At 42.8% G+C, this 24,381-nt stretch overlaps 3 protein-coding genes across 6 annotated transcripts in view; 1 reads left to right on the forward strand and 2 right to left on the reverse strand.

Moving 5' to 3' along the window:
• Positions 1-2,949: 2,949 nt before the first annotated feature.
• On the reverse strand, positions 2,950-9,779 carry LOC105896908 (leukocyte elastase inhibitor-like). 2 transcript variants are annotated; one of them, XM_012823722.3, is made up of 7 exons: positions 9,671-9,779; positions 8,777-8,958; positions 5,184-5,324; positions 4,869-4,986; positions 4,520-4,662; positions 4,155-4,322; positions 2,950-3,676 (listed from the first exon to the last, which is right to left on the reverse strand). In XM_012823722.3, exons 2-7 carry the CDS (start codon positions 8,942-8,944, stop codon positions 3,269-3,271), a joined length of 1,146 nt encoding a protein of 381 aa, XP_012679176.2. In that variant the 5' UTR covers positions 8,945-8,958; positions 9,671-9,779; the 3' UTR covers positions 2,950-3,268. The 2 variants fall into 2 exon arrangements, with proteins under 2 accessions (XP_012679176.2, XP_012679175.2); XM_012823721.3 differs by lacking the exon at positions 9,671-9,779 and adding an exon at positions 9,402-9,651.
• A 697-nt stretch (positions 9,780-10,476) lies between these two features.
• pigm (phosphatidylinositol glycan anchor biosynthesis, class M) lies at positions 10,477-15,665 on the forward strand. Of its 2 annotated transcripts, none has more exons than XM_031583613.2 (5): positions 10,477-11,497; positions 11,976-12,517; positions 12,764-13,022; positions 14,885-14,986; positions 15,202-15,665. In XM_031583613.2, exons 1-5 carry the CDS (start codon positions 11,423-11,425, stop codon positions 15,367-15,369), a joined length of 1,146 nt encoding a protein of 381 aa, XP_031439473.1. In that variant the 5' UTR covers positions 10,477-11,422; the 3' UTR covers positions 15,370-15,665. The 2 variants fall into 2 exon arrangements, with proteins under 2 accessions (XP_031439473.1, XP_012679168.2); XM_012823714.3 differs by having other exon boundaries at positions 10,478-11,047.
• A 5,978-nt stretch (positions 15,666-21,643) lies between these two features.
• The window catches only part of LOC105896897, a 73,414-nt gene continuing 70,676 nt past the window's right edge, over positions 21,644-24,381 (reverse strand). For both annotated transcript variants that reach the window (XM_031583612.2, XM_031583611.1), the window contains one exon: positions 21,644-24,107. In XM_031583612.2, coding sequence (XP_031439472.1) covers positions 22,889-24,107 — 1,219 coding nt within the window. In that variant the 3' untranslated portion in view covers positions 21,644-22,888. The remainder of the gene's footprint in view (positions 24,108-24,381) is intronic.

Here is a 24,381-nt window from a genome sequence, read left to right on the forward strand (position 1 = left end):
CATCAACGGCTGCACCAAGTACCAGTGCCCTGGTCCTCAGGCACTGTCTACTCTGAATAATGAAGCCCTATGACATGCAAATATATATATATATATATATATATATATATATATATATATATATATACACACACCTCAGAAGCAAACGTTTTGACCTAACCAGCACTGGTGAACTACAGGGACAATTCTTAGCTTTTTATTTGTTTGTCTAAATAAGCGGTCTCTTGCAATAATTCTCGCTGCATCTGACTGATTCTATTGGAGTGTGAGTTCTATTGCTGGACCGTACTTGCTGGTCAAATGAACCATTATTAAACGAGTGTCTCTAGTGCTGAGGCTATATGAGGCAATATGTGTTAAAACATCATTTGTTTTTCGCCTTAAAGCACCAATAAAGAGACAATGGCACTATATTTCCAGTAGATTTATGGACATATGGATTTTTTTTTAAACAATTCTTTGGAAAGATATTTCCCAATTTAAAGGACACTGGAAACCCACCCAAACCCACGCTGCCACACCCATGGTGTGTTGATGAGAAACTGTTCATGTTGCTTCATACTACATACCCATGCAAACGTTCCATGACAAATATGTCGAAACAAAGCTTTCTGAGTCTGGACACGTTTTTAAAGAGTCCATGCATCGAGAAAGGGGGACAGACAACGGCTGTCAGAAAAGAACCGTCTGGGTTTGTGGCCATTTTATGGTTGTGTGTGGTTACCCTTACTATCAGAAAAACTGGTGTGAGGCAGTTGCATGTTCAGCCTGCCGATGTTCAATGAGTACGCCATTGCCATATCTCCAAATTTGACTTTGCTTTTATGCCACAGTTGCGCTAAGTTATTGAGGAAATCATCGTAAAATGAAATGAATGTTGCAGCTCGCCTCCGCCACCTTATTTATTTTAACCATGACACGTTGCTAAGCGACTGTTTTCAAAATCGATACATTGTATGAAACCGATAAAGACAAATACTCTGAGGCTGGGTTGCACCAACAAGGATTAACTCTTAAACTAGGTCTAAATAAGGTTTTTCTTTTAATCCAGTTGCAACCAACTTTAAACTTTAAAATGTTTGAATGAGATCTTAAACTAAGTGTAAAAACTGTTACAGTTGATCTACAGGTCACTTTTGGCTTTGGCACGCCTTAGATCCCACAAGCACACCCAAATACAAATTTCTGGCTACGCTATTTATCTGTATTAGGTCTACAGCGGGTAAAATAAGTATTGAACACGTCACCATTTTTCTCAGTAAATATATTTCCGAAGGTGCTATTGACATGACATTTTCACCAGATGTTGGTAACAACCCAAGTAATCCATACATACAAATAAACCAAAACAAATAAATTCAGATATTAAGTTATGTGTAATAATCTGAAATGACACATGGAAAAAGTAATTGAACACATGAAGAAAAGGAGGTGCAAAAAGGCAAAGAAAAGCCAAGACAACAGCTGAAATCTATCAGTTATTAGAAAGCAATCTGGCCCCTTGTCAGTGGAAATTAATATCAGCTGGTTCAGTCCCAACTGATGGCCTGTAAAAAGGTGTCTCATTACCAAGGTGTCACACAAGAAACATCTCATGATGGGTAAAAGTGAAGAGCTCTCCCAAGACCGTCGCAACCTTATTGTTGCAAAACAAACTGATGGCATTGTTACAGACGCATTTCTTAACTTCTGAATGTTCCAGTGAGGGGCCATAATCCGGAAGTGGAAAGAGCCTCATTTCACCATAAACTGGCCACGACCAGGTGCTCCTTGCAAGATTTCTGACAGAGAAGTGAAAATAATTATCAGAAGAGTTGTCCAACAGCCAAGGACCACTTGTGGAGAGCTTCAGAAAGACCTGGAATTAGCAGGTACAATTGTTTCAAAGAAAACAATAAGTTATGCACTCAACCGCCATGGCCTGTATAAACGCCCACCACAGAAGACTCCATTGCTGAAGAAAAAGCATGTTGAAGCTCGTTTAAAGTTTGCTGAACAACATTTGGACAAGCCTGTGAAATACTGGGAGAATATAGTCTGGTCAGATGAGAGCAAACTGAACTCTTTGGATGCCATAATACACACCATGTTTGGAGGACAAATGGCACTGCACATCACCCTAAAAACACCATACCAACAGTGGTTTGGAGGTGGGGCTGCTTTTCAGAATACGGTACTGGCAAACTTCACATAATTGAAAGAAGGATTAATGGAAAAATGTACCGAGACATTCTTCATAAAAATCTGCTGCCATCTACCAGGATGATGAAGATGAAACGAGGGTGGACATTTCCACAAGGCAATGATCCCAATCACACAGCCAGGGAAACTCTCAATTGGTTTCAGAGAAAGAAAATAAAGCTGCTAGAATGGCCCAGCCAATCACCTGACTTGAATCCAATTGAAAATCTATAGAAAGAACTGAAGATCAGAGTTCATAGAAGAGGCCCATGGAACCTTCAAGATTTGAAGACTGTTTGTGTGGAAGAATGGGCCAAAATCACACCTGAGGAATGCATACGACTAGTTTCTCCATACAGGAAGCGTCTTGAAGCTGTCATTACCAACAAAGGCTTCTGTACAAAGTATTAAATAAATATCATTAAGCGAGTTCAGTACTTTTTCCCTGTGTCATTTCACATTATTACACTTAACTTAATTTCGGAACTTATTTGTTTTGGTTTCTTTGTATGTATGGATTACTTGGGTTGTTACCAACATCTGGTGAACATTTCATGTCAATAGCACCTTCGGAAATATATTTACTGAGAGAAATGGTGACGTGTTCAATACTTATTTTACCTGCTGTATATGGTAAGGATACATAGAGTTTACAGGGAGCCTTTTCTCTTCTCCTTTTAATCACAACCTGCTGTCTGTGTTGTGCTTATTTATAATATATATTCTGAATAGATTTTTTTTTTTTTGTGACAGTGCAGTGCAAGTCAATAACCATACAGATTAAATGATTTATTTAGCTGCAAAAAGTGGTCCAATTACAACTGCCTTACAGTGAGAATACAATTGCAGTAAGGCTTTAGGTTACAGGTAGCCAGTCAATGTATAAGGCTTCATCATCTTTCTACATAAAACTTGTTTTTCATTTCACTTCATTTTTCTAGTATGATACAACAGACAACTTCCTCAATGCTTTGCAGTCAGGCTCTTAAACCCATTTTGTAGAATAATCTATACAGACAATTCTCACTGGTTGTATGAATACACCCAAGGCATGGTCTTTGGCCAAGAGATGGAGATTGTCCTCAGCTTAAGGGGAGCTGTAGCGGCCATAGAAGAGGATGCTCTGTGTGGGGTTGTGTCGGATGAAGAAGAGGAAGGGGTGGTCCGCCATGAACCTCTCTGGTGGCATCATGGCACAGCGCATCATCATGACGGCAGCTGTAGCTGCGGCTGCCTCAGTGCCCTCCTCGTTCACTTCCACAAAGGACTTATGCACGACCTTGGACAGAACCAGTTCGTCGCAGGGCGACATGCCGGAGAAGTCACACTTCTGGTGGTCAAAGGCATCCACCATGCCCATGCTGACCAGGATCTCCTTGAGATCATATGTCTCTTCCAGCTTGAACCTGGGGAGACCCACCTGGACCTCCACATAGTCCATCATGTCAGGCCTGGTCCACTCCAGAAAGTTCTCATATGTGAGCATCTGCTCCAGCTAAGAGAAGAGAGAAAGATAATTGCATTTATAACTCTTCATCTGTAATTAATCACATTGGAAATTTTATACCAAGGATCATTACAGCAGCAGCAGAAAGGACTGCAGATTTAAGTATTGTATTGTTCACACAAAGAACATCACCTCACCTTACTTTGACCTTTTTGTAAGACATGAGACATATTGTCACAGTGTTAATTATCGGACGGCGTGTTATCGGCAAACGTTTACGTTGTCATGTGAATCCATTATTAAACTGAAGTTATAGATTGTTAATCTATTATTAAACTTAGCATTTAGATTGTTTAACAGAATGGCCGATGTTTGACACTGTCCGATAACTGACATAGCTACGCTAAGTGTATCAGTGGGAGATATCTGACGAATATTTTGTGTTAAGCTTGTTCACTCAGCTCTATGTTACTTATTATGTACTACTTCCGTCTTACATTACTGTTCATATAACTGCTAATTTTACCTTCTCCAGTCCAGTGGCGTTGTCCTCCGTTTCATTTGGGAGCATAACGAGCATGCTCATGTCTTTGCCCACATAGGGGAGTTCCAGAATCTGGCAGTCGACATCGGGGACATAGGTAAAGGGGAATTTTGCCTTCTGATGCATCATTTGCACAGGCTTACTTTCATTCTGCAAACAGAAATACAGATTTAATGCATATGCACACAAATGTACTCTTCGTCCTCCACTTGGTCCTCTGATGTGTCCATTGAACCTCACAGGGGGTGAATGGTAGCAATGCAAGTGATCAAAATTCAACACGGGTATAAGAAATTCAATAGCTGCATGAATTAGTATATTATTGCAAACGCGTTGTTTGCTTTTACCTTATTGAGCTTGAATTTAACTTCACTGGTGCGAGCACTGTTGAACTGCTTCTCCCAGTTGCCTTTGAAGTAGATGGCGTTTACCAACACAAGTCTTGTTTCATCATCCACAACCCCTTCAGCCAACAGGTCCTTGATTTTCTCTACAATAAAAATGGATCAATCAATCAGAGAATGGTGAAAAACACGATGTAATGATTCAATTGTGTCTATATAGAGTGGCTACTGAGAAATAACAACAGATCTAGCTTACTGAATGAATAACAGATCTTTAAAACTGCTGTTAAATTGTTATTAACTGTTTTATAACATTTATGCTGTTTGGGTTTCAGCACTGATTGATGATTACCTTGTGTCTTTTCCTCCACCCATTTGTTGATGTTCAGTCGTGCCGCCTCTGCATTTGTGCGGAAGTCAACAGCCTCCAACTCAGCAAGATAGTGTGTCTTGGTGTCAGCAAGGAATTTCTGAAATGTGTGTGTGGGGGGGGGGGGGGGGGGGGGGCAGACCCATGAGGGACTAACATCGCATTGATATCTGATACCTTCTGTTTCCTACATAAACCAGTAGTGTCCAATGTTCTGTGTAACACTGAATGAAAGTCAGGTATTTACTATGCCCTCCCTGCAAACAAACCGGTCTTACCTCAACAAACTGGTCTTACCTCAACAAACTTGTAGGTCTTTTCTCCATACAGGCGATTGGCCAGACTCAGCGCATATGGGGCTCCTTCTTTGTTGAGTTCAGCGAAGAGCTTGTTGAAGCCAACATGGAAATCACCATCTGCTTTGTGCAGGTTGAGGGACTACAGGGACAATGAAAAGAGTATTATAAGTATTATAATTGGCCACAAACAATTTCAAGTGGCTTGCAGTCTCCACGCAAAAGAGAGAGGAGAGAGAGAAACTGTCCTGTTTTAGTGGAAAACATAATAGATTTCCACTAGCACATTTATTGAACTTTTCCACTTTTGCTTTGTTTTTAGTTATAAAACATCGAAATATGTTCTACCAAGACAGCAGTAGCAGATAGCACACACTTGCAGCTGGAGGTTTCTGGAATGAACTGTTCAGTTCGAGAGCTCTTGCCAGCTGCGACTGCCCGCAACCATGCTGAATCGACACCGGAATCTCAACACCAAGCATGCGTCATAATGTTGAGTTGTTAAGGCCAGCTTTAGTGTGCATGAATACTATTGACTTCATCAGGTCCACTTTCCAAAAAAAGACGAAATCTTTCCTGGATAATCAATAAGAGTTTCTGAACGAATGTAAACCTGCTCACAGAATTAATTAATTTCTGTCTGGAGGGGTAGGGATACACAGTGTGATCTGTATGAGCCTGGTTACTTCATCTTTGCACTTTGCACAGCTCTAGGAAATAAACAGGGAAAGATGCTTTTAGGAATTTTTTTTCTCTCTCTTCTCTTACACAAAATTCACCACAAATGAAACAATGAGAGTGCCATGGATTTTTAAATCCAGTCTATCACCCACGCTGTCCGTTCATCACATTCCTTTCGAGTTGTGTTAAAAAGAAATCACAAAAAAGGCTGAAAGGACAAGGGCTTGTCAGAGAATGACACAGCAATGGAAAAAGTGAGAGAATAGGACAGGCCCATCAGAATGCAAGTTGGCACATGTGCTAGGCGAAAAAGCTAACAAAGGATAAAACAAATATCCACGGAGTTGTTGCCACTGTGCCCAGCGAACCTGAGAGCAATGAACACGCTATTTGACCATCATTGCTAGCTCAAGTGAAACTGGTGCTTTTAACAGACAGGGAAATGAGAAGACATATTTAGTTGGACAAGCCAAGTCTATGACGGTGAGGAAACATCAGTTGGCAGCCTTCATTCTTCATTTCCTTTTTCTAGCTGCTGCATGTAGACGATAATCACAGCGTATATAGCAAGGAGATAACATAACTGACCTCAACAGTGGTTAAATATTTTTTTTTGTATAAAATGATAGTAGCCAAAAAGCACCCCTTCACCAGTTTCCCAGCAAGAGAGACATTATAACCCACTCTGTTAATCCACGAACCACCACCACGACACAGATACTTCCCTCCACACCCACCATTTTACCTCACCCCACACCAAGGCACTTCAAGGGGATAAAACACCCCTCTGAAAACACCCTTTCAGACACCCTGGTTAAGCATCCATAATGACAGATTTGTCTTGTAACCTTCATCAGGGCTGCTGGAAGTTGGTGCCTCTGGACTTGTTGGAGCATTGCAGGTCCACCTTTTGTAGGTGCCTCATTCCTGTGCTGCACAGGCTTCGTAGTTTTATTAAAACACAGCACCTATACATCATTGAAAGAGGTGGCCATTTATGGACATATATGGTCATTTTGTTCAATAGTCATACAAACTGTAAATATATCATGAAAATAATCAACTGGACAGCAGCGTCAACTTCAGACATGTATTCCTATCTTACGCATAGAATAACAGTACAGCAAAAGGAACCAATTTCTCAATTTTCTCAACGTACAGATGTCAACACTTCACCAATTGAGCAAGTGTCCCACATTGTTTGGCAATAGAAGAATGACATATCTGGTAGAGGTGGAAAAAGGTTCACACCCACGTTGCTTCATACCACAAACCTATGTAAACTTTCCATGGCTACCAGAGAGATTACTGTAGAAAGCTAAGCAATGGTTAGGAATGCATGTGACCACACCCTCAGTCAATTTCTCCTTCTTTATGACTGCTCACACAGCAGCACCATTTTGTCATCACCTGTCATCATCTATAACAACTTTTCATTGGGAAAAAAAAGCACATTTTCAAACCACATACCACAACCATCACAAATATATTTCAGGCTTGTGAATACAGATAGGCTTTGACTGATGCAAACATTTTACATTATCAAGTAAAACTTCACATACAAACGGCCTCCATAGTATGTATCTAAACATAGGTTGAAGGGTTGTCTTGACGACAAGACAAACAAGACATATGCTTTATGGCATGGGTGCGTATACAACTCTTGTATACACCTATAGATTACACAGAGTACCCACTGCTGTGTAGACACGGGTGACTAACTCTGCTAGACATCCATTGGGGCATGGGTTGTACTGTCACAGGGTGAGTCATAGACTGAAAGGTCATTCAGTCAGGATACCTTGGCCTTGGCCAGTACAAGCGTGTGAGTTTCTTGAGTTCTATGTGACAAAAGTTGTCTAGGGTAGATAACTAGCAACCAATGTAATATACCAACAGACCATCCCTTTCTAAGAAAAAAAAGGTGTGCTGGTGGACTTCATGGTATGACTGATAGACAAATTGTTTGAAACATGGCCTTTATTTGTTTATATATTGTTTATATTGTTGAAAATGCTAGTCTGAATTAATTCATATTTCAAAGCTGTAAAAACACTGACTATTTCAGTCAATCCAGAAAATAGCATTAAATGTGACGAATTGTGCATATTGAGAGAGTTACCGTATTATGATTTCATAGATATTCATAGTCTTATGATTGTTATCCATATGTGGTTTATGCCTTAATGTTTCTTTGAATTAGAATTAAGGTTAACCAGGTATCTGTGTTATGAAGCCATGTGTGCTTTAGTAGGCCATTTATATCTGTGTGTCTCTGTGTTCAAAGTGATGAGGACTGGACACCTGAGTGCACATCCTGTGTTTGTTACTATCTGTTTTATATCACTCAGATACTACTGGTCCAGGTAGCTGGACTCAGGGTGGCCCACAAAATCCGGGCTCTGTGATTAACACCCCTCGTTTGTCAACTGATAGAACACTTAAAGGCAGCCTTTTCCTCTGTCTAGGTAGAGATGTGAGACGCTAGAGATGCTTTGAGCATCTTCTTGTGAATCTTGCTTCTCTCCTGCTGTGCACAGCTGAATAAAGCCTGTATTCTGATTGAACCCCATCTTCCTGACTGGGGTCTCTGTTTCTGTGGTACAACAATACCATCAATGTCCAGGGACATATGAATGTGTTCTGAGGCATTTAGACTACAATTTTGCACACACAGGGGGCCTCTCTGCACAGTGACTAAACTCTTTGCTCACTGATCACCTACATCACCTCACTGAGAGCACAAAAAGAAAACTAGCTGACAGCAATGAACTGTAGACCTGCTGACAGTTCACCATAAGGACAGACATGTAGAGCCAATAAACTGACACAAAAGTAAAACACGTTTACACAGTAAAACACTCTGCAAGGATATTTTGTGGCTTTCTACAATTCTGTGCGTTGTGAACTCACCTCATGCATTTGGACTTCAGTATTGCCCTTGGCTCCGAGACAGACCATGGCCAGCGCAGAAGAGATGCTGAGTGGTGAGTAGAACACATTGCCCGTCTTGTTTGTCTCTGTGATCTTCTTGAAAAGTTCAAGAGAGAAGTTTGAATTTGCAGCTGCCAGTGATTCCATGGTTGACTTAGAGTCTGAAATTCGAACAAAAGAGTCATGGATGTAATTCAAATGGCACATCATTCCAATTTATAGATATTACTGGAGAGAGAAGACGCCAGTCACGAGTCGTAGCAGATACTTTTGATACTTTTGATGATTTTGCCATCCCTGTTCCAGAAATCGATGGTTGTATTAATAGGCTAAATTACAAAAGCATGTCAACGACATATTTTACATAATTAGCTTGTACAAAGTCACACCACGACATCGAAGACTCCCTCTTACTTCATCGGGAAAGGTTAATCTAGAGCAGACCATCGACTAAAGAAACTGAAATCTAAATGTGTTCGACAGTGGTGACGCAATTCTATTGTTGAAGCGACAATCAACCGATATATTGCGGCCATGAATTAGAGAATTCTCAACTGGAAATGCCATGAACACTAAAGTTAACTAAAGTTGATCCAGGACTTACCGATGTGTTGTACACGTTATTTTAGCTTTCAGGAGTCCTCTTACCACCGTACTGACACAGAGACTGAACTGTCATTTACACTTTACTCCCCATAAGTTTATTACTTGACACGCCCTGTTACACACCTCTCACTGACTCGACTAGCTATCGCATTGCGTAGCCTACGTTTCGTAATAGGCCTTCCACTATAGCTTTACTGTGAATTTTTTAAATAAATAACCTGAAAATATGTGAAACTGCAACTTCAGGGGTAATAAATACACACGTACCGGCCTTGTAGCAGTAAGGCAAACACAAACTCTGTCAGTGGAACCTGTCAATGGAAGTTTCCGGGGTGGACACGTGATGATGACACAGTAACTCCTACTGGGGAAAAGACACATTTTTACAGATAAAGTTGCAATGTCCAGCAAAACATAAACTCTCTTGATTGAACGATATGACTACCCAGAATCTTCAAATGAAGACATAAAGTGTAATGTTTTTAGTTAACTGTTAACCACATAGCCTAATGCGATGAGCATTTTTATTCGATATAAGCAGATATAAAATTTACATTTTTATTTACTCTGTTTTATAAAGAACATTGTTGTAGGCCATGCATTGTTTAAATTAATGCAAAATATGAGTTCTGATGGGGTTTCAACGTGAAATCAAATAGCCGTATGTCTTATGAGGGCCACTACCATTAAACATCTTTGGTGAAACCATTCGTTTTTTCAATTGTATGCATTTGCTTGAAAAACAAGGAATTTCAACACAGCTTCTTTTTATCTTGCTTCTTTGAAGGACGTTGTCAAGAAAAGGCTACACAGTACCCGGAAGAGTTGGGCTTTTACTTTAGGTTAGGTATGAAAGCCTTATGTTTGAGTTTTTTATAACTGAATTTGTTCTCATTTTGTTATCGAATTTTCATTTCATGAACTGATACTAACAACTTATAAATCTTAATGTGTAGCCTATTTGGGGGAAAAAAAACTATTCCTGCTCAAAGCTGCCTCTACATCCTTTTAAATGAGTAGGAGGGGCTTCTTTGGGAGATTATTCCCTCCCATTTGACGCAGAAGCTTGTCAATCTTGTAGCACCGCCTTCAACGACGATGTTGACACTTCCTGGATTTAACTTGAACAATTCCTGCGTCTAAGTCTAAGTGCTTGCCATGGGACTCTTGGCAGGATAAACACTTTAACGTGTTTAGTTTCATACGAAACTTTATTTCATATGAAGAGTCATGTTCAACGTCGATGTGCCGGTTCTGTCAGTGAAATGATAGCAGACTGATTTATCTAGCTGAATGGGAATGGAGATACTGCATAGGTAGCTAGCTAGCTAGCTAGCTAGCGAGGGAGCAAAGCTTAGTTAACAATGTAGCAATTTGTAACATGTTACAAATAGGTTAATGTAATACATGTGGTTCGCTGGGAATAAGGGAAGTCTGTATTTTCGAAAGGGAAGCAGTACCATGGGTTTGTTGGTGCATAAAGCTCTCTCTCAACTGATGAGAACACACGTGTTGTTGAGTTTTGCACTTGTGATGCGACTGCTGTTGGTCGGCTTTGGTATTTATCAGGACAGAACTATGACGGTCAAATACACAGACATCGATTACCATGTATTTACAGATGCGTCAAGATACGTTACTCAGGTAGGCAACAGAGAGCATACTGTTCAGAGTTCTCCATTGTCAGTTTAACATTGCACGAATTAGATGGATTAGAAGTCGTTTTCATGATACTGGTATATCTGATTGGCCAAGTATGTGGGTTCTCCCTCGCTTTCATACACACACACAAACCTGCAGTACTGCAAAAAAAGTCAGAAAAGGCGCATATTTGTGTGTGGAGGGTAAACAAACGTTATAGACCTCCACTATTCATATGATCAGAAATATGTATGGCGTGAGGAAATGTGATCCACTCGTCCTTCTCTCAGGCTATGGCAAGAAGTGATCAATGTATTGTGCATTAAAAAGCAAGCAGTCATCTTATGTCTGTGAAGCAAGCATTCCCTCTTTCAACTGATGTCTGCTGCTGATTTTTCTACTTCAATGCATTCTTTACTTCTTATGTTCCTTCCAAATACAGCAGCATACGAGGTACAACTCCAACGTGACTATTACATTAAAGTTGCAGTCCTCGATGCTGGTTAAAGGTTGTTGATATTTGAGCTTCACTTCATCTTTCCCTTCCATTCGCCAGAAGCAATGTTGTTGATTGGCTTGATTGGTGTATGGCTTGGAGCCGGGACTGTGCACAAACATAAGAGTGTTTTGTAATGGACAAAAAGCTAGAGGAACGTGAGGAGAATATAACTGAATTCAATGAAAAGTGTTATGGATTACAATCAAGGACTATACCTCTTAAGTGCATACAATTAAAAGCCCTTGCAGAAGGGAGACAACACAAGTGAATTTGCTAACTGATTAGTAATTGAAAGGGTTTCAAGCATTTCTGTCTGTGCTAATTAAGAATGCCACAGTTTTGGCCTGAGGAGTAGGTATTCTGAGCCTTGTCCATATTTTCCAGTATTTGGTGAGTTACAATTGTGTCTTTTGTTTCACCCGCTGTCTGTAGGGTGAGTCTCCATACAACAGGTCCACCTACCGCTACACTCCCCTCCTAGCCTGGATACTGACCCCAAACATCTACCTGACATTTGTGTTCGGTAAGCTCCTGTTCGTGGCGTGCGACGTGCTAACAGGCCTTCTCATCCAGCGCCTGCTTCTGCTGCGCGGCCTGTCGGCGGAGTCGTCGTGCCTCTACAGCGCCCTCTGGCTGCTGAACCCGCTGCCCGCGGGCGTGTCGTCGCGCGGGAACGCGGAGTCCCTATTGGCGGCCTTGGTGCTGGGAACTCTGCTGTGTTTGGAGCGGAGATGGCTGTTTTCCGGCGCCGTGCTCTATGGCTTGGCCGTGCACATGAAGATCTACCCAGTGACGTATGCGCTGCCCATCGCCCTCTATCTGCAGACCAGGGAGCAGGGAGCGGGAACCCCCGGTGGGAAGAGGAGCTGGACACTCTGGGGATTTGTCCGCAGAGTACTGAACAGAGATCTCCTGATGTTCGCCTTCATTTCTGGAGGGCTTTTCTGCGGACTAACCCTAGTATTCTACCATATGTGAGTTTTGTATTGTAGTTTATTTTCGCTGTCTCATAAATAATAATATCCTATTTTTATATACTCTAAATATATAATGCACCCATCTCACTTTGTCTATTGTAGAATTAAACCTTTACACACACATACTGTTTTTTTGGTGCGGTGTACTTGTATAACTGACTTCATCAAACCCATCCAGTGTTAATTTACACCTGAGCCTAATGACAACCTTTTCTCTCCTGACATACGACCCCTGGTGGGCAGATACGGTTGGGACTTCCTCCACGAGACATACCTGTACCACCTGACTCGGCGGGACATCCGCCACAACTTCTCGCCGTACTTCTACATGCTGTACCTGACGGCAGAGAGAGAGTGGAGCTTGGTGCTGGGCCTGGCCTCCTTCCTCCCTCAGGTGTCCCTCCTGCTGCTCTCCTCCCTGGCCTTCCACACTGACCTGAGCCTCTGCTGCTTCCTCAACACCGCCATCTTCGTCACCTTCAACAAAGTCTGCACCTCACAGGTTCGCCACAGCCACAGCCACAGCCATTGTCACTGTCACCTTGTCCGCCATTTTGAAGTGGGGATCTGATGCATTATAGTAAATGCATCATAGCTGTAGCCATATTTTGTGTGTTAGATAGTATATACTTACAGCGGGTAAAATAAGTATTGAACACGTCACCATTTTTCTCAGTAAAAATATTTCCAAAGGTGCTATTGACATGAAATGTTCACCAGATGTTGGTAACAACCCAAGTAACCCATACATACAAAGAAAACAAATTAAATAAGTTCAGAAATTAAGTTATGTATAATAATGTGAAATGACACAGGGAAAAAGTATTGAACACGCTTACTGATATTTATTCAATACTTTGTACAAAAGCCTTTATAGGTAATGACAGCTTCAAGACGCCTCCTGTATGGAGAAACTAGTCGTATGCATTCCTCAGGTGTGATTTTGGCCCATTCTTCCACACAAACAGTCTTCAAATCTTGAAGGTTCCATGGGCCTCTTCTATGAACTCTGATCTTCAGTTCTTGCCATAGATTTTCAATTGGATTCAAGTCAGGTGATTGGCTGGGCCATTCTAGCAGCTTTATTTTCTTTCTCTGAAACCAATTGAGAGTTTCCTTGGCTGTTCACTTTCTTGCTGAAATGTCCACCGGCGTTTCATCTTCATCATCCTGGTAGATGGCAGCAGATTTGTATCAAGAATGTCTTGGTACATTTTTCCATTCATCCTTCCTTCAATTGTGTGAAGTTTGCCAGTACCGTATTCTGAAAAGCAGCCCCACACCATGATGTTCCCACCTCCAAACTTCACTGTTGGGAGGATGTACAGTGCCATTTGTCCTCCAAACATGGTGTGCATTATGGCATCCAAAGAGTTCAAATTTGCTCTCATCTGACCAGACTATATTCTCCCAGTATTTTTACAGGCTTGTCCAAATGTCGTGCAGCAAACTTTAAACGAGCTTTAACATGCTTTTTCTTCAGCAATGGAGTCTTATGTGGTGAGCGTTTATACAGGCCATGGCGGTTGAGTGCATTACTTACTGTACCTGCAAATTCTAGGCATTTCTGAAGCTCTCCACTGTGGTCCTCTTGGACAACTCTTCTGATAATTCTTTTCACTCCTCTGTCAGAAATCTTGCGAGGAGCACCTGGTCGTGGCCAGTTTATGGTGAAATGATGTTCTTTCCACTTCCGGCTTATGGTCCAAACAGTGCTCACTGGAATATTCAGAAGTTTAGTTGCGTCTGTAACCAATGCCATCAGTATGTTTTGCAAAAAAGAAGGTTACGAAGGTCTTGAATGAGCTCTTTGCTTTTACCCATCATGAGATTTTTCTTGTGTGACACCTTGGTATTGAGACACCTTTTTATAGGCCATCAGTTGGGATATTAATTTGCACTGACAAGGGGCCGGATTGCTTTCTAATTACTGATAGATTTCAGCAGTTTTCTTGGCTTTCCATGCCTTTTTGCACCTCCCTTTCTTCATGTGTTCATATCTTTTTCCCTGTGATATTTCACATTAATACACATAACTTAATTTCTGAATTTATTTGTGTTGGTTTCTGTGTATGTATTGATTACTTGGGTTGTTACCAACATCTGGTGAACAATTCATGTCAATAGCACCTTTGGAAATATTTTTACTGAGAAAAATGGTGACGTGTTCAATATTTATTTTACCCGCTGTATATGTAATTGATAAAAAATAACAATGTATCTTTTATATTAGGCTAGTAAATGTTAATCAAGTTATAGGGTTAAGATTAGGGTAAGTGAAATGCTATTTGCGTATCTGAGTTTTGCTGTGTTTGTTGTTTTTTTTTAAGTTAATGAACTGGTCTATCGATGATTTTCCCACAGTACTTCCTGTGGTACCTCTGTCTATTGCCTCTGGTTATTCCCCACCTCACTCTGTCTCTCAAGAAAGGAGTTGGGGTGCTGGCTCTTTGGTTTGCTGCGCAGGTAGCTATAGGCACTTTCGCCGTAGAGATAAAAATATTCCTTGAACGTAAAATGCCTTTCATTTTTTTTGTATTGTATAACGTTACTTGCTTATGCATCAGAAATTCCACTATTTATTGTGTGTGTGGGGATAAAATGTCCCCTTTCCCTGTGGGCTTTCTCCAGGTGATTCTGTTGATCTACTTTGGTCTAACACTTTCTTTGCTTTGTTTCAGGCCCTTTGGCTGGCGCCAGCGTATTACCTGGAGTTTGAGGGACAGGACACTTTTGTCCTCATCTGGCTTGCTGGCCTGCTCTTTCTCATCATCAACACTTACATAATGGTCACGATCATCTCCCATTACAGGCGAATTGCCATCCCGAACAGGCCTAAAACTGACTGAATGGTCACTTCGTAAAAAGACATTCGCCGCAGTGTCTATTTACTCTGGTGGGGCCTGTGTTTTCCTGGAGCTACATGGGTCTAAAAATGGAGTGGTTTACACATTTGGCTTCAAACTAGGTCATGCCCTCGATGACCCTCAAGGTGCAGTATGAAGAATGACCAGTAGGTGGCACGCAGTCCACAAGAGTGAGACATAATCTCAACACACCATGTGGTGCACTTAAGGATATCCAGGATGTAAACAACAACAACAACAACAACAACAACAATAATAATACCATCAAGAAGGGGGGGGGGGGGGGGGGGGGCATGCAGCAATGGCCATGGAGGCTGTTCTTTTTTTCAGTTCAATAATAACTGAGTTTTGGTCCCTGAACTTTGGGCCCTGTGTAAACTGTCCCAGGTACTTGTTTGGGATGTTTTGATAGTGATGGGTAGAAGGACTCGGACAGAAGGATGTGAAGTGCCCTGAAGGAGAAAGAAAGGGAAACCACACATAGATGGAGAAAAAGCTCATTTTGAATTCCTCTTCACTCTATTACCCTTGTTTTACATCATTGAGTCAATCAGATTAAGGCCCCTTGGCAGTTCAAACTCGTTGACTCGCTACTGCCTCTAAAAGTGCTGTTCCACAAGTGGCCACTAAGTGGCAGTGTCTACCAAGTGAGGCTCTGGAGCTGAGCTGTGCATCCTCGCACGCCCTCGGGGGTAATCGTGGCATTACAGCATGAACACAACTGAAAACAAACAGTAATGGAGACTGCTTCTTTGCTTTGCGGATGGAGATTACGACCAGATAAGTCCCCTCTAATTTTGGCAGCCAATTTGAGTGGTCCAGAGGAATCATCTCCTCTTGAGTCAACTTATGTAACCCTTTGACCCAAAATACTGTATGCTTATGGGCATCTTACTGTAAAATATGTTACCCTGTAGGAAATTAAATAACACAGGAACTGGGCTCTGCGTTTGTCTGTTGTCTTGTGTATGTTTGAGTGTATGCGTGTTGGGGGAAGTGCTCTTGCACTTTATTTCCTGCCAATTCATGTATGCGTCTATATATACTTTTTTATTTATTTATTTATTTGTTTTCAGTATTTGAGTCATACAAGTGACTCACTCTTCTGCATTCTGTGGCTTCTCCAATTCTTGTCCAGCTCTCAGTCTGTTCTGTATCTACACAGCCTATGCAGTTCTGAGTGCAGGCGGCATATTTTGCATCAAGGCCCTCCTTTCACCTTTACCTTTAGCTGCTCGCTGTAGATTAACTCTTCGGGTCTATTTTCCCCTTGGATCTCTGAGGAATTTCAGAGGCTCATGAAGCTTGTTTGTGTGAGTAGGATCTCTAACAAAACCCCTCTTCTAACTTGGTTATGTGGCACTGCAAACCAGCACGAGAAGAGGTGGCTATGTTTGCGTCGCCCTGCCACCTGACGACACTGCTTATCCCTCGGGGTCACTTCAGGATGATTGACATCACCATGGACTCTCTGTTTGACCCGAGGCTTCGCACCTTGTGGCAGGCGAGGCTGCATAATTGGAGGGCGTGGTCAATCAGAAAGAATGGTATCAGAATAATGACAAGCCGTATGAGTGGTCACGCAAGCCCCTGCTAAACAGCTTATGGTCCTAGTGGATAACCTTCCACCCCCACCTTCACCTCTAGCATGGAACTCAACCCCTCTCCCCCCACCTCCTCCTGGGGCAGTTGTCATAGTGCATAAAGCATACTCTCTGCCGATGTTTGCGTCGTTGAAAGGCAGCCTGCCTGTTCCCAGCTGTGCAGACGACTCGACGCAGATAGCGTGCAGCCCCGGCTTGCATGAACACTGGCAGAGATGAAACATTTAAAATGAAATCTCTCTCTTTGTGGCTGATGTTCTTGTAACACGAATTACGGAGTAATTCGGTTTCCTGTGAGAACAATAGAGTCATGAACTTTGACCTGTAGAGGTCCGGAGCTAGATACAGCACAAAAGCATCACAGCTGGCTTTGCTGAAATTGTTCTATTCTTTCTTCAATTTTTTGGCTACAGTGTTATGCAAAGGTGGCCGATTTCTCCCAGACTGTTCACACAAAACATGTAGTGTACATTTGGTCAGCTTCAAATACATCTCTGGACAGTTGATACCTGCAATTTGTGGCGAAAGATGGCAAAACTCAGAGACAGGCTGCTGAGATGCTAATCTTCTTCGCAAGTCACAGCAGAGTGTGTGAAATTTGAGCAAGCCCAGAGAAAATTGAGTTCGTTTTGTCACTTTAGAGGATATTTTTTATTTTATTTTTTTTTTTTTTAACTGTGATCGTGGGCCGTAACTAACTAGAAATCCCCCCAAAAAGTATAAACCAACCATCTGGAACTATTCGATTTCCACCGGGCAGCGCACAAGACAAGCTTATGTCTCTAATCCCGCATGCCGTACCAGTGTTTATCGCTGTCTAAAAACAGTGGGTTTCCCCTTCTACATCCTCCGCTTTGGCTGCTGTGGAGCACACAGGCGATTAAGAGAAGTGCCTGTGTGTGTGTGGTGTGTGAGGGTATGGGCGTCCGCTGTTCAAGGGGGAAGTGATGGGGTGTGTGTGAGAGGGTATGGGCGTTCGCTGTTCCAGGGGATTAGTTTGGGAAGGGCACGGGACTTGCTGTGAAGGTCTGGAGGCACCGGCGGCGTGGATAACGGGCCCCCTGCTGAACACAGAGGGGCGGTTGAGCAAGGCCAATGTGGAGCTAGTCCCACTAGCAGAGGCTGAGGCCATGGTCAGTGCCGTGGAGATACTCAGCTGGATTTGGCCTGCGGTAGCAGAGCTGTGGGACTTAGACAGTAGCCTCTCACAGGTGATGTGCCATTCAGGGACATCATGTTCTCTCATTGGCTCAATCCAAAGCCCATTGTCAGAAATAAAGGCTGCATTTTAAAATCCAAAAGTTCTGAGCTTGTAGATTCTTTATAGAATAGCTACTAAAATTGCCACATGGAAGGGTTTAAAAAACAAAACAAAAAAAACTTCCAATCCTAGTTTAAATTGATTTAGATTTCTCTAATCAGGGGAGAGGAGCATTCCTCATGTTGACGCTAATATCCTGGTGTCGTCCACATGTGCCAGGGGCACACACTGATGGTGGGGAGCTTTTAAAGGCCAAACTCTGCCCTATAAGTGATACAAGTTCACAGACAGGAGAAGGATTACTGTTTAGATTGTTTAGAGTTTATTTTGTTCCAATAACATCACAAGGGGGGAGCCATTGCTGTCATTGTGTTTTTTTTGCTGCATATTCATTAACATTTATATACATTACTAGGGAATGCCATTTGTATACCCCCAAAACACAGTCTCAGAGTTTCTGAAGAGAAGCTTTTTAAAAATAATCAGAGCATGGAAACTCCAAGGCTGTTCAAAGTAAACATGAGTGTTTAGCGGTTTGTCTCAGCTCTCAGAATTGAACCAAGTCTCTGTCTGAAACTGTGAGAATTGCGACGGCTTTGTGTCCCTCTGCTTTTTCATGTGAAAAGTTCCCATCCCTCCCTTGAGTGGCCAAGGGATCAAATTCTGCCTGGTGTGAGAATAGTTTTGGCTCCGAACCTCACTACCCTTACATTTTCCAACCAACGATATCCACTCTGGGCTCCAAAACGCAAAAGCTGTCCGCGCAAAAGTCCATTACATGCCTCGGAAATTGTAGCGCCGTCTTGACGTGCAAGCTGAACATGCACCCTCTCTCTATCTGGTTGCGCTTCTGACAAAGTTGTGCCACGTCCAGCAGCGACATCAAGAGAAACAAAAGCCTGGCCCTGGTAGACGTGGAAGGGATCGCCATCCGTTTTATCCTGTTGGCAGGCATTCCTTTAAAAAAAAATAACTCTTGGCCTGCTCTCCTCTATCAATCTTCTTAGGCCTATGGGTAGGTTGAGAAATGTACTACTCTCTCTCCTGCCTCTCCCACTATATGTTCTATATATCGTTTTGATGGTTCTGAAAAGGAAAGAGTTGATAAATGTGACTTAATATTATGGCTCGATCTGGTGGACCATATAAGGCATCACTGGGGAGTGAAACGGCTGAAGTAGATCCACTGTAGTAGGCCTGACTTTAGTTTAATTTTGATACATTTTGTGTGTCTTTTGATGTATTTTGTATGGCAACTCCTCTGAGGATATAAATGTTCTTGCAGCACAACTTGAAGAGCAAGATGCTAACACCAACAAGGTAATGGGTTCAATACTCACGGAGCACAGACTGTGTATGTATACATGTGTATGTATCTGTACTGAACTATAAATCGCTTGTGACTGCTAAATGCATTGATGCAATACAACTGATCTTAGCTGGTGTGTTTAAACTGAGGTGACAACTCATAAACCAGGTTGCATAAGAAGGGGCTGACATTCTTGGCATTAGGTATACATGTATATCCATAGGATCCAGGGGCATGTAATATGCTGCTCAGAGAGTTGAGGTGGCTACTATGAATGATATGGTGATATGTATGGTTGTTTGAAGGCTAACTCTGGGATCATCTTATTCATCATTACTATTTCTACTCTGTTTTACTGCTGAGGTTTCTTGTTGTGAGTGTTGATGGTACTGGTGACTTAACTGAGTGCAAACAGTGCTTTAGCCACTTCCTCATCTTTTTAAGATGATTAGCTAGGGATCACTTAAGGTTGATCCAGAAGATGTGTGGATTCTTCTGCCTGCCCTAGTTGTGGCTTGGTTAAGGATAAGCCTCTCGTATTCCTAGAATATTTGAGCAACACCGGGCTAATGGCACACACCCAAGAACATGATCTCATCTCAGGAAATTGTGTTGGTGGACATGCTCCTTCCAGCACACGGAACCGCTACAACAACTATGTTGTACTCGGTCATTGAGAAATCATTCACAGTCCAGTTTTGAGAAGGCGCTTTCTAAATGTTTCTGTGCAGTTTTTGAAACCTTTGGGGATAGCTAGAGTAAGCACATGAGTGCACTTGACCGCCATGTCTGTCCTCTATCCTCTGCCACTATTGTACTGTGCCAGAAAAACAAAATCCGTTGCAGAACAAACTCATTTGTCTGCAGGGCCAGAGGCAGTGCCTGCTTAAGAAAGAGTTCCAGTGGTAACACCTGCTTACATGCTGAAACAGGACAGTGGTCTTAAGCTTGTGCCAATGAAGTCTGGCTGTATTTGTGTAGTGGAATGGAAGATCAAAGGGCACGTGAAGAATAACAGTAAAGACTGTTTGTAATGTTTAACCCACACACTATACATCTAACCCATGAGTTCTTTTGAAGAGGTTATGGTCAGGCATCCACACATAAAGACCTTCGATGTACAGGTAAATAGACGCTATAACCTATAGTTGAGGTTTCTCTGCTTGTGTAGATGCCTGGTTGTTATAGTTGCTGCATGTTTTACTTTGTTACTTTACTTTTACTTTGTTACTTTGTTTTACTCTCGGTACAAAATCTGTCACTTCAGGGACAAATTTATAGGCATTTGGGTCATCTTCATTGTGTTTATTTGGCTTAAAGTTGCTCAAATGTGACCATATGAATGGGGGTGTCAGTGCAGTCATTTCCCTGATCTGCTGACTCCAGTGCTGCCCGAGTCACGCGGTGACGTTTGAGTGTCAGAAGAGGATAGGACTGTGTGGGTTATTTAAGCTGAGCGTCTCAGAAAGGTTAATTGAAGTTCAGGACCTCATCCAGATGCATCCAGAAATAGATGGATTTGAAATCCAATCAATCCTTGACCAGATAATGGATGTATCCCTTCCGTTAAACCAATTATGTGGAGAAAAGCTCCCCTGCTGCAGGGCAAGCTTCTGCGGCCAACAGGAGAACGAGACGCTAATGGAGGAAATTTGGAACGATAGCATAAACGCTGAAATTGGGCACTTAGCATTAATTCACTTAAAGGACTCTTGTCTATGCAAATATCCATTTGATATTTTTTTTACATTCTTATAGTCACATATTCTCTCACTGTAGTGCCATACTCACTGATGAATGGAGATGAGAGTTGGTCTTGCATTGCTGGTTTGAAAACTCCACTTCCATCATTCATTCATTTCTCCATTTTCACTGTTTTCACTCACTGCCGAATTAGCAGTATTAAGCTGTCACAGCTGAGGTTACTAAACCATCCACTGAAGACCCCTTGTGGTTTGACCATGAGGCAGTTACAAGCATGGTGCCTGATTTGCTTTTAAAACTCAGTGGCCCGGTTGATTTCACTGTTCACTGTTTATTTTTTCAGCATCGACACAAAAGGCATAAAATAAGCACACCATATTCGCTGAAAAACAATGTCTTTTTATTGCAACATGGTTTGGAAAAGCTTCACAGAAAATAAACAAGAAAATGCTGCATCAGATAGGTGCTGCTTTGCAGCTACAATGTTAGCCAAAGAACTTGTGTGAGTCTTTTGTTTTTGTTGTTGTTGTTGTTAATGTGTCAGAGTAATAGCATAGACAAAAGTCTTCTTTAATCCTTCGTGATTCTGTTTAAATACACAAACCCCTAAGACAATAAATACTCGGTATGGGACCTTGAATGGATTTTATAAAACCTTTACAAACATCAAATGAAAATTGTAACGTGGTGTTGTAATGTTTGTGCATGTCAATTTGACATTATGTCTAGGTAGCTGTTCTACAGATTATCCAGTCGCAATAGTGCAAAATTTAAAAAGAAGACGATAGTAGAAAAACACAGTAGTCTTACTGAAGGATGTTTCTCATCAAAGAACAAATTGCAAATGTGATTAACATTCGGATTGGATGAATTTGATTTTATGTCTACAAAATGATCGAAATGGGGCATTTGAATAACAAAGAATTAGTGCAGCCTTGTCAAAACATGATATAAAATACAAAACCTGCTAAACTCTCTCTCTCTCTCTCTCTTTCTCTCTCTCTGTCTGTCTCTCATCCACTCTCATTCTCATTCACAAACATACACTCATATAAATATGCACACAGTACCATTCGTTAATTCAATCCTTCAGTTTAGATGTGTTTCTTCAAAAGAGACCTGATTAAAAATAAGCATGCATTAACTGTTACACTGATAAATTATTTCAACAAAACAAAAACAACATAAATCGTGAAAGAAAAAATTCATTTGATTTTGTGAAGTCAAACTTTGTACATTGTTGTGGTATAAACCATAACTTTCTCAGTCAGTCCCTAAAGTTCACAGAGGAATAGTCAACTGTCTAACTTTAGTGAAGGACATCCCACTCTGTACAATGCCATACACAGGTCAGACTTTGACAACAAACACTGTCTGTTGTACACAACACAAACAGAAATGGTGTGAGTCAGGAAAAGGGTTTATGATCACTCTATAGTAAAAGTGCATATTCGAAAAATCATCCTTTCAACAAAAAAAACAACAAAAAAGCCAAACAAACATAAAGATCCTTACTCTTGTGACAAAATAAATGTTGATAAAGTACTCAAAACCTGAGCTGAATCAGTTTGTAAAGATTGTGCGCTAGTGACAGTGCATTTGAGAGGTGGTTTGCTTTAGCATCTATTGCATGTAAATGTACGGGTTGGCTTTGTGTGGCACGGCTCCCATCATGCAGTTTGGCATGACGCCCCTCTGCAGGGCCACCGGTGGCGGCTCGTGCCCGCCGCCGCCTCCTCCTCCTCCTCCTCCTCCTCCATCATGCCATGGCGGGGAGTCCATGGGCTCGCGTTTGATGGAGTGCAGCAGCCCATGCCCTTTGACCTCGTAGCCCAGCTTGTAGTCCTGAGGCCCGTAGCCCTTGTGGTCCAGCATGGCGCCGGCGCCATAGCCATGGCTATGGCCGTCCATGCAGTTGGCCGTCTGGCTGCCACAGAGCGGGTCGGTCTGGGCGAGCCCCTGAGGTGGGCTGAACTGGGTTGACGCAGGGGGTTCTTTGTTCAGGACGCATTTCAGTGGGCGACCCACCATGCCACCACCGGACCCGGTGCCGCTGGTACCACACTGGTTCTGGTAGTGTCCGTTGAAGGGAGTGGGTGACATGATGGCTTTGCTCCTCTGGCATGGGGAGTACTGTTCGTAGTACTCACCCTCTGCCTTCATCTGCATAGCCACCCCACCCCTCTCGTAGTCCCCGCCACCGTTGCCGTAGCGACGGTCGAACGGCTGCCGGCTGCCCCAGGGCCGGCCGTAGGCGTCGCAGCCGTTTTCCGAGTCCGAGTCCTGCTCCACCTTGATGGGCATCTGCGGCAGCAGCCGACCGTCATAGCACATGCCACCGTGGCTCTCGTAGCCTCCGTTCTCGCTCTTGATACCGTCAACTGTACAGTAACCTTCAATCCCATCAACACCACCACTGCCTCCTCCCCCGCACTGCAAGCCCCCGTACAGCTTGGGCATGTAGACGTCCGCCCTGGCACTGTGATAGCCGGGCGACATCCGGTAGGGCTTGCCGTAGTGCCCCACCTTCCCCAGACGCGCTGCGGTTGTGGGGGACATGTTGAGGTTGCCCCTGTAATTGCCACCCGATCCGGCCCTCAGCGCCCAGTTGCCGTCTGGCACGTGACCCCTCAAGCCGGCACCTGGGGACTTGCAGAAGTTGAGCGGCTCATCCTGGCTGCTGTAGTGACCGTCGCTCTTGTACTTGAGGCCACCGGCGTCTTTGGAGAGCGGCGTCCAGGGCGTGTGGTGGCGCAGCACCGGGGTTGAGCAGTTCAACAGAAGGGCCTCTCCGCCTTCCCCCAGACCGCCCGCCACGGGGTGCCGCCTGTACTGGTCTTCACTGCAGAGACGGAGAAAGAGGAAGAGGTAACGTTAAGACAGTAAAGGGTAACATCAAGACATAGAGGGATTGAGAGAAGGAGGGAGAGATGGAGAAAGAGACAGAGGGATGGAGAGAGAAGAATGGGACAGCAAGGAAGGGAACCAGAGAAAGACGGAGATATGTAGAAAAGGAAGAAAAGAGAAAGGGTTAGAGGAAGAGAGGGAAGGAGGGAGAGGTGGTGGATGAAAGACAGAGTATAAGATGCAGATGGGGTGATGGAGAAAGTGACGGT

The sequence above is a fragment of the Clupea harengus genome, chromosome 17 (assembly GCF_900700415.2).
Source record: "Clupea harengus chromosome 17, Ch_v2.0.2, whole genome shotgun sequence".
Lineage (NCBI taxonomy): Eukaryota > Metazoa > Chordata > Actinopteri > Clupeiformes > Clupeidae > Clupea > Clupea harengus.

What these genes read in the sequence shown, in the direction of transcription:
- LOC105896908 (XM_012823722.3), bottom strand. Translation starts at nt 8,944, where the DNA reads ATGGAATCACTGGCAGCTGCAAATTCAAACTTCTCTCTTGAACTTTTC. An exon ending in CTGAAGTCCAAATGCATGAG is followed by an intron (nt 5,325 to 8,776) that starts GTGAGTTCACAA and finishes TTGTCCCTGTAG; the next exon opens with TCCCTCAACCTGCACAAAGC. An exon ending in ACGCCACTGGACTGGAGAAG is followed by an intron (nt 3,677 to 4,154) that starts GTAAAATTAGCA and finishes CTCTTCTCTTAG; the next exon opens with CTGGAGCAGATGCTCACATA.
- pigm (XM_012823714.3), top strand. Translation starts at nt 10,811, where the DNA reads ATGTGGTTCGCTGGGAATAAGGGAAGTCTGTATTTTCGAAAGGGAAGC. An exon ending in ACCCTAGTATTCTACCATAT is followed by an intron (nt 12,518 to 12,763) that starts GTGAGTTTTGTA and finishes CCTGGTGGGCAG; the next exon opens with ATACGGTTGGGACTTCCTCC. An exon ending in ACAAAGTCTGCACCTCACAG is followed by an intron (nt 13,023 to 14,884) that starts GTTCGCCACAGC and finishes ATTTTCCCACAG; the next exon opens with TACTTCCTGTGGTACCTCTG.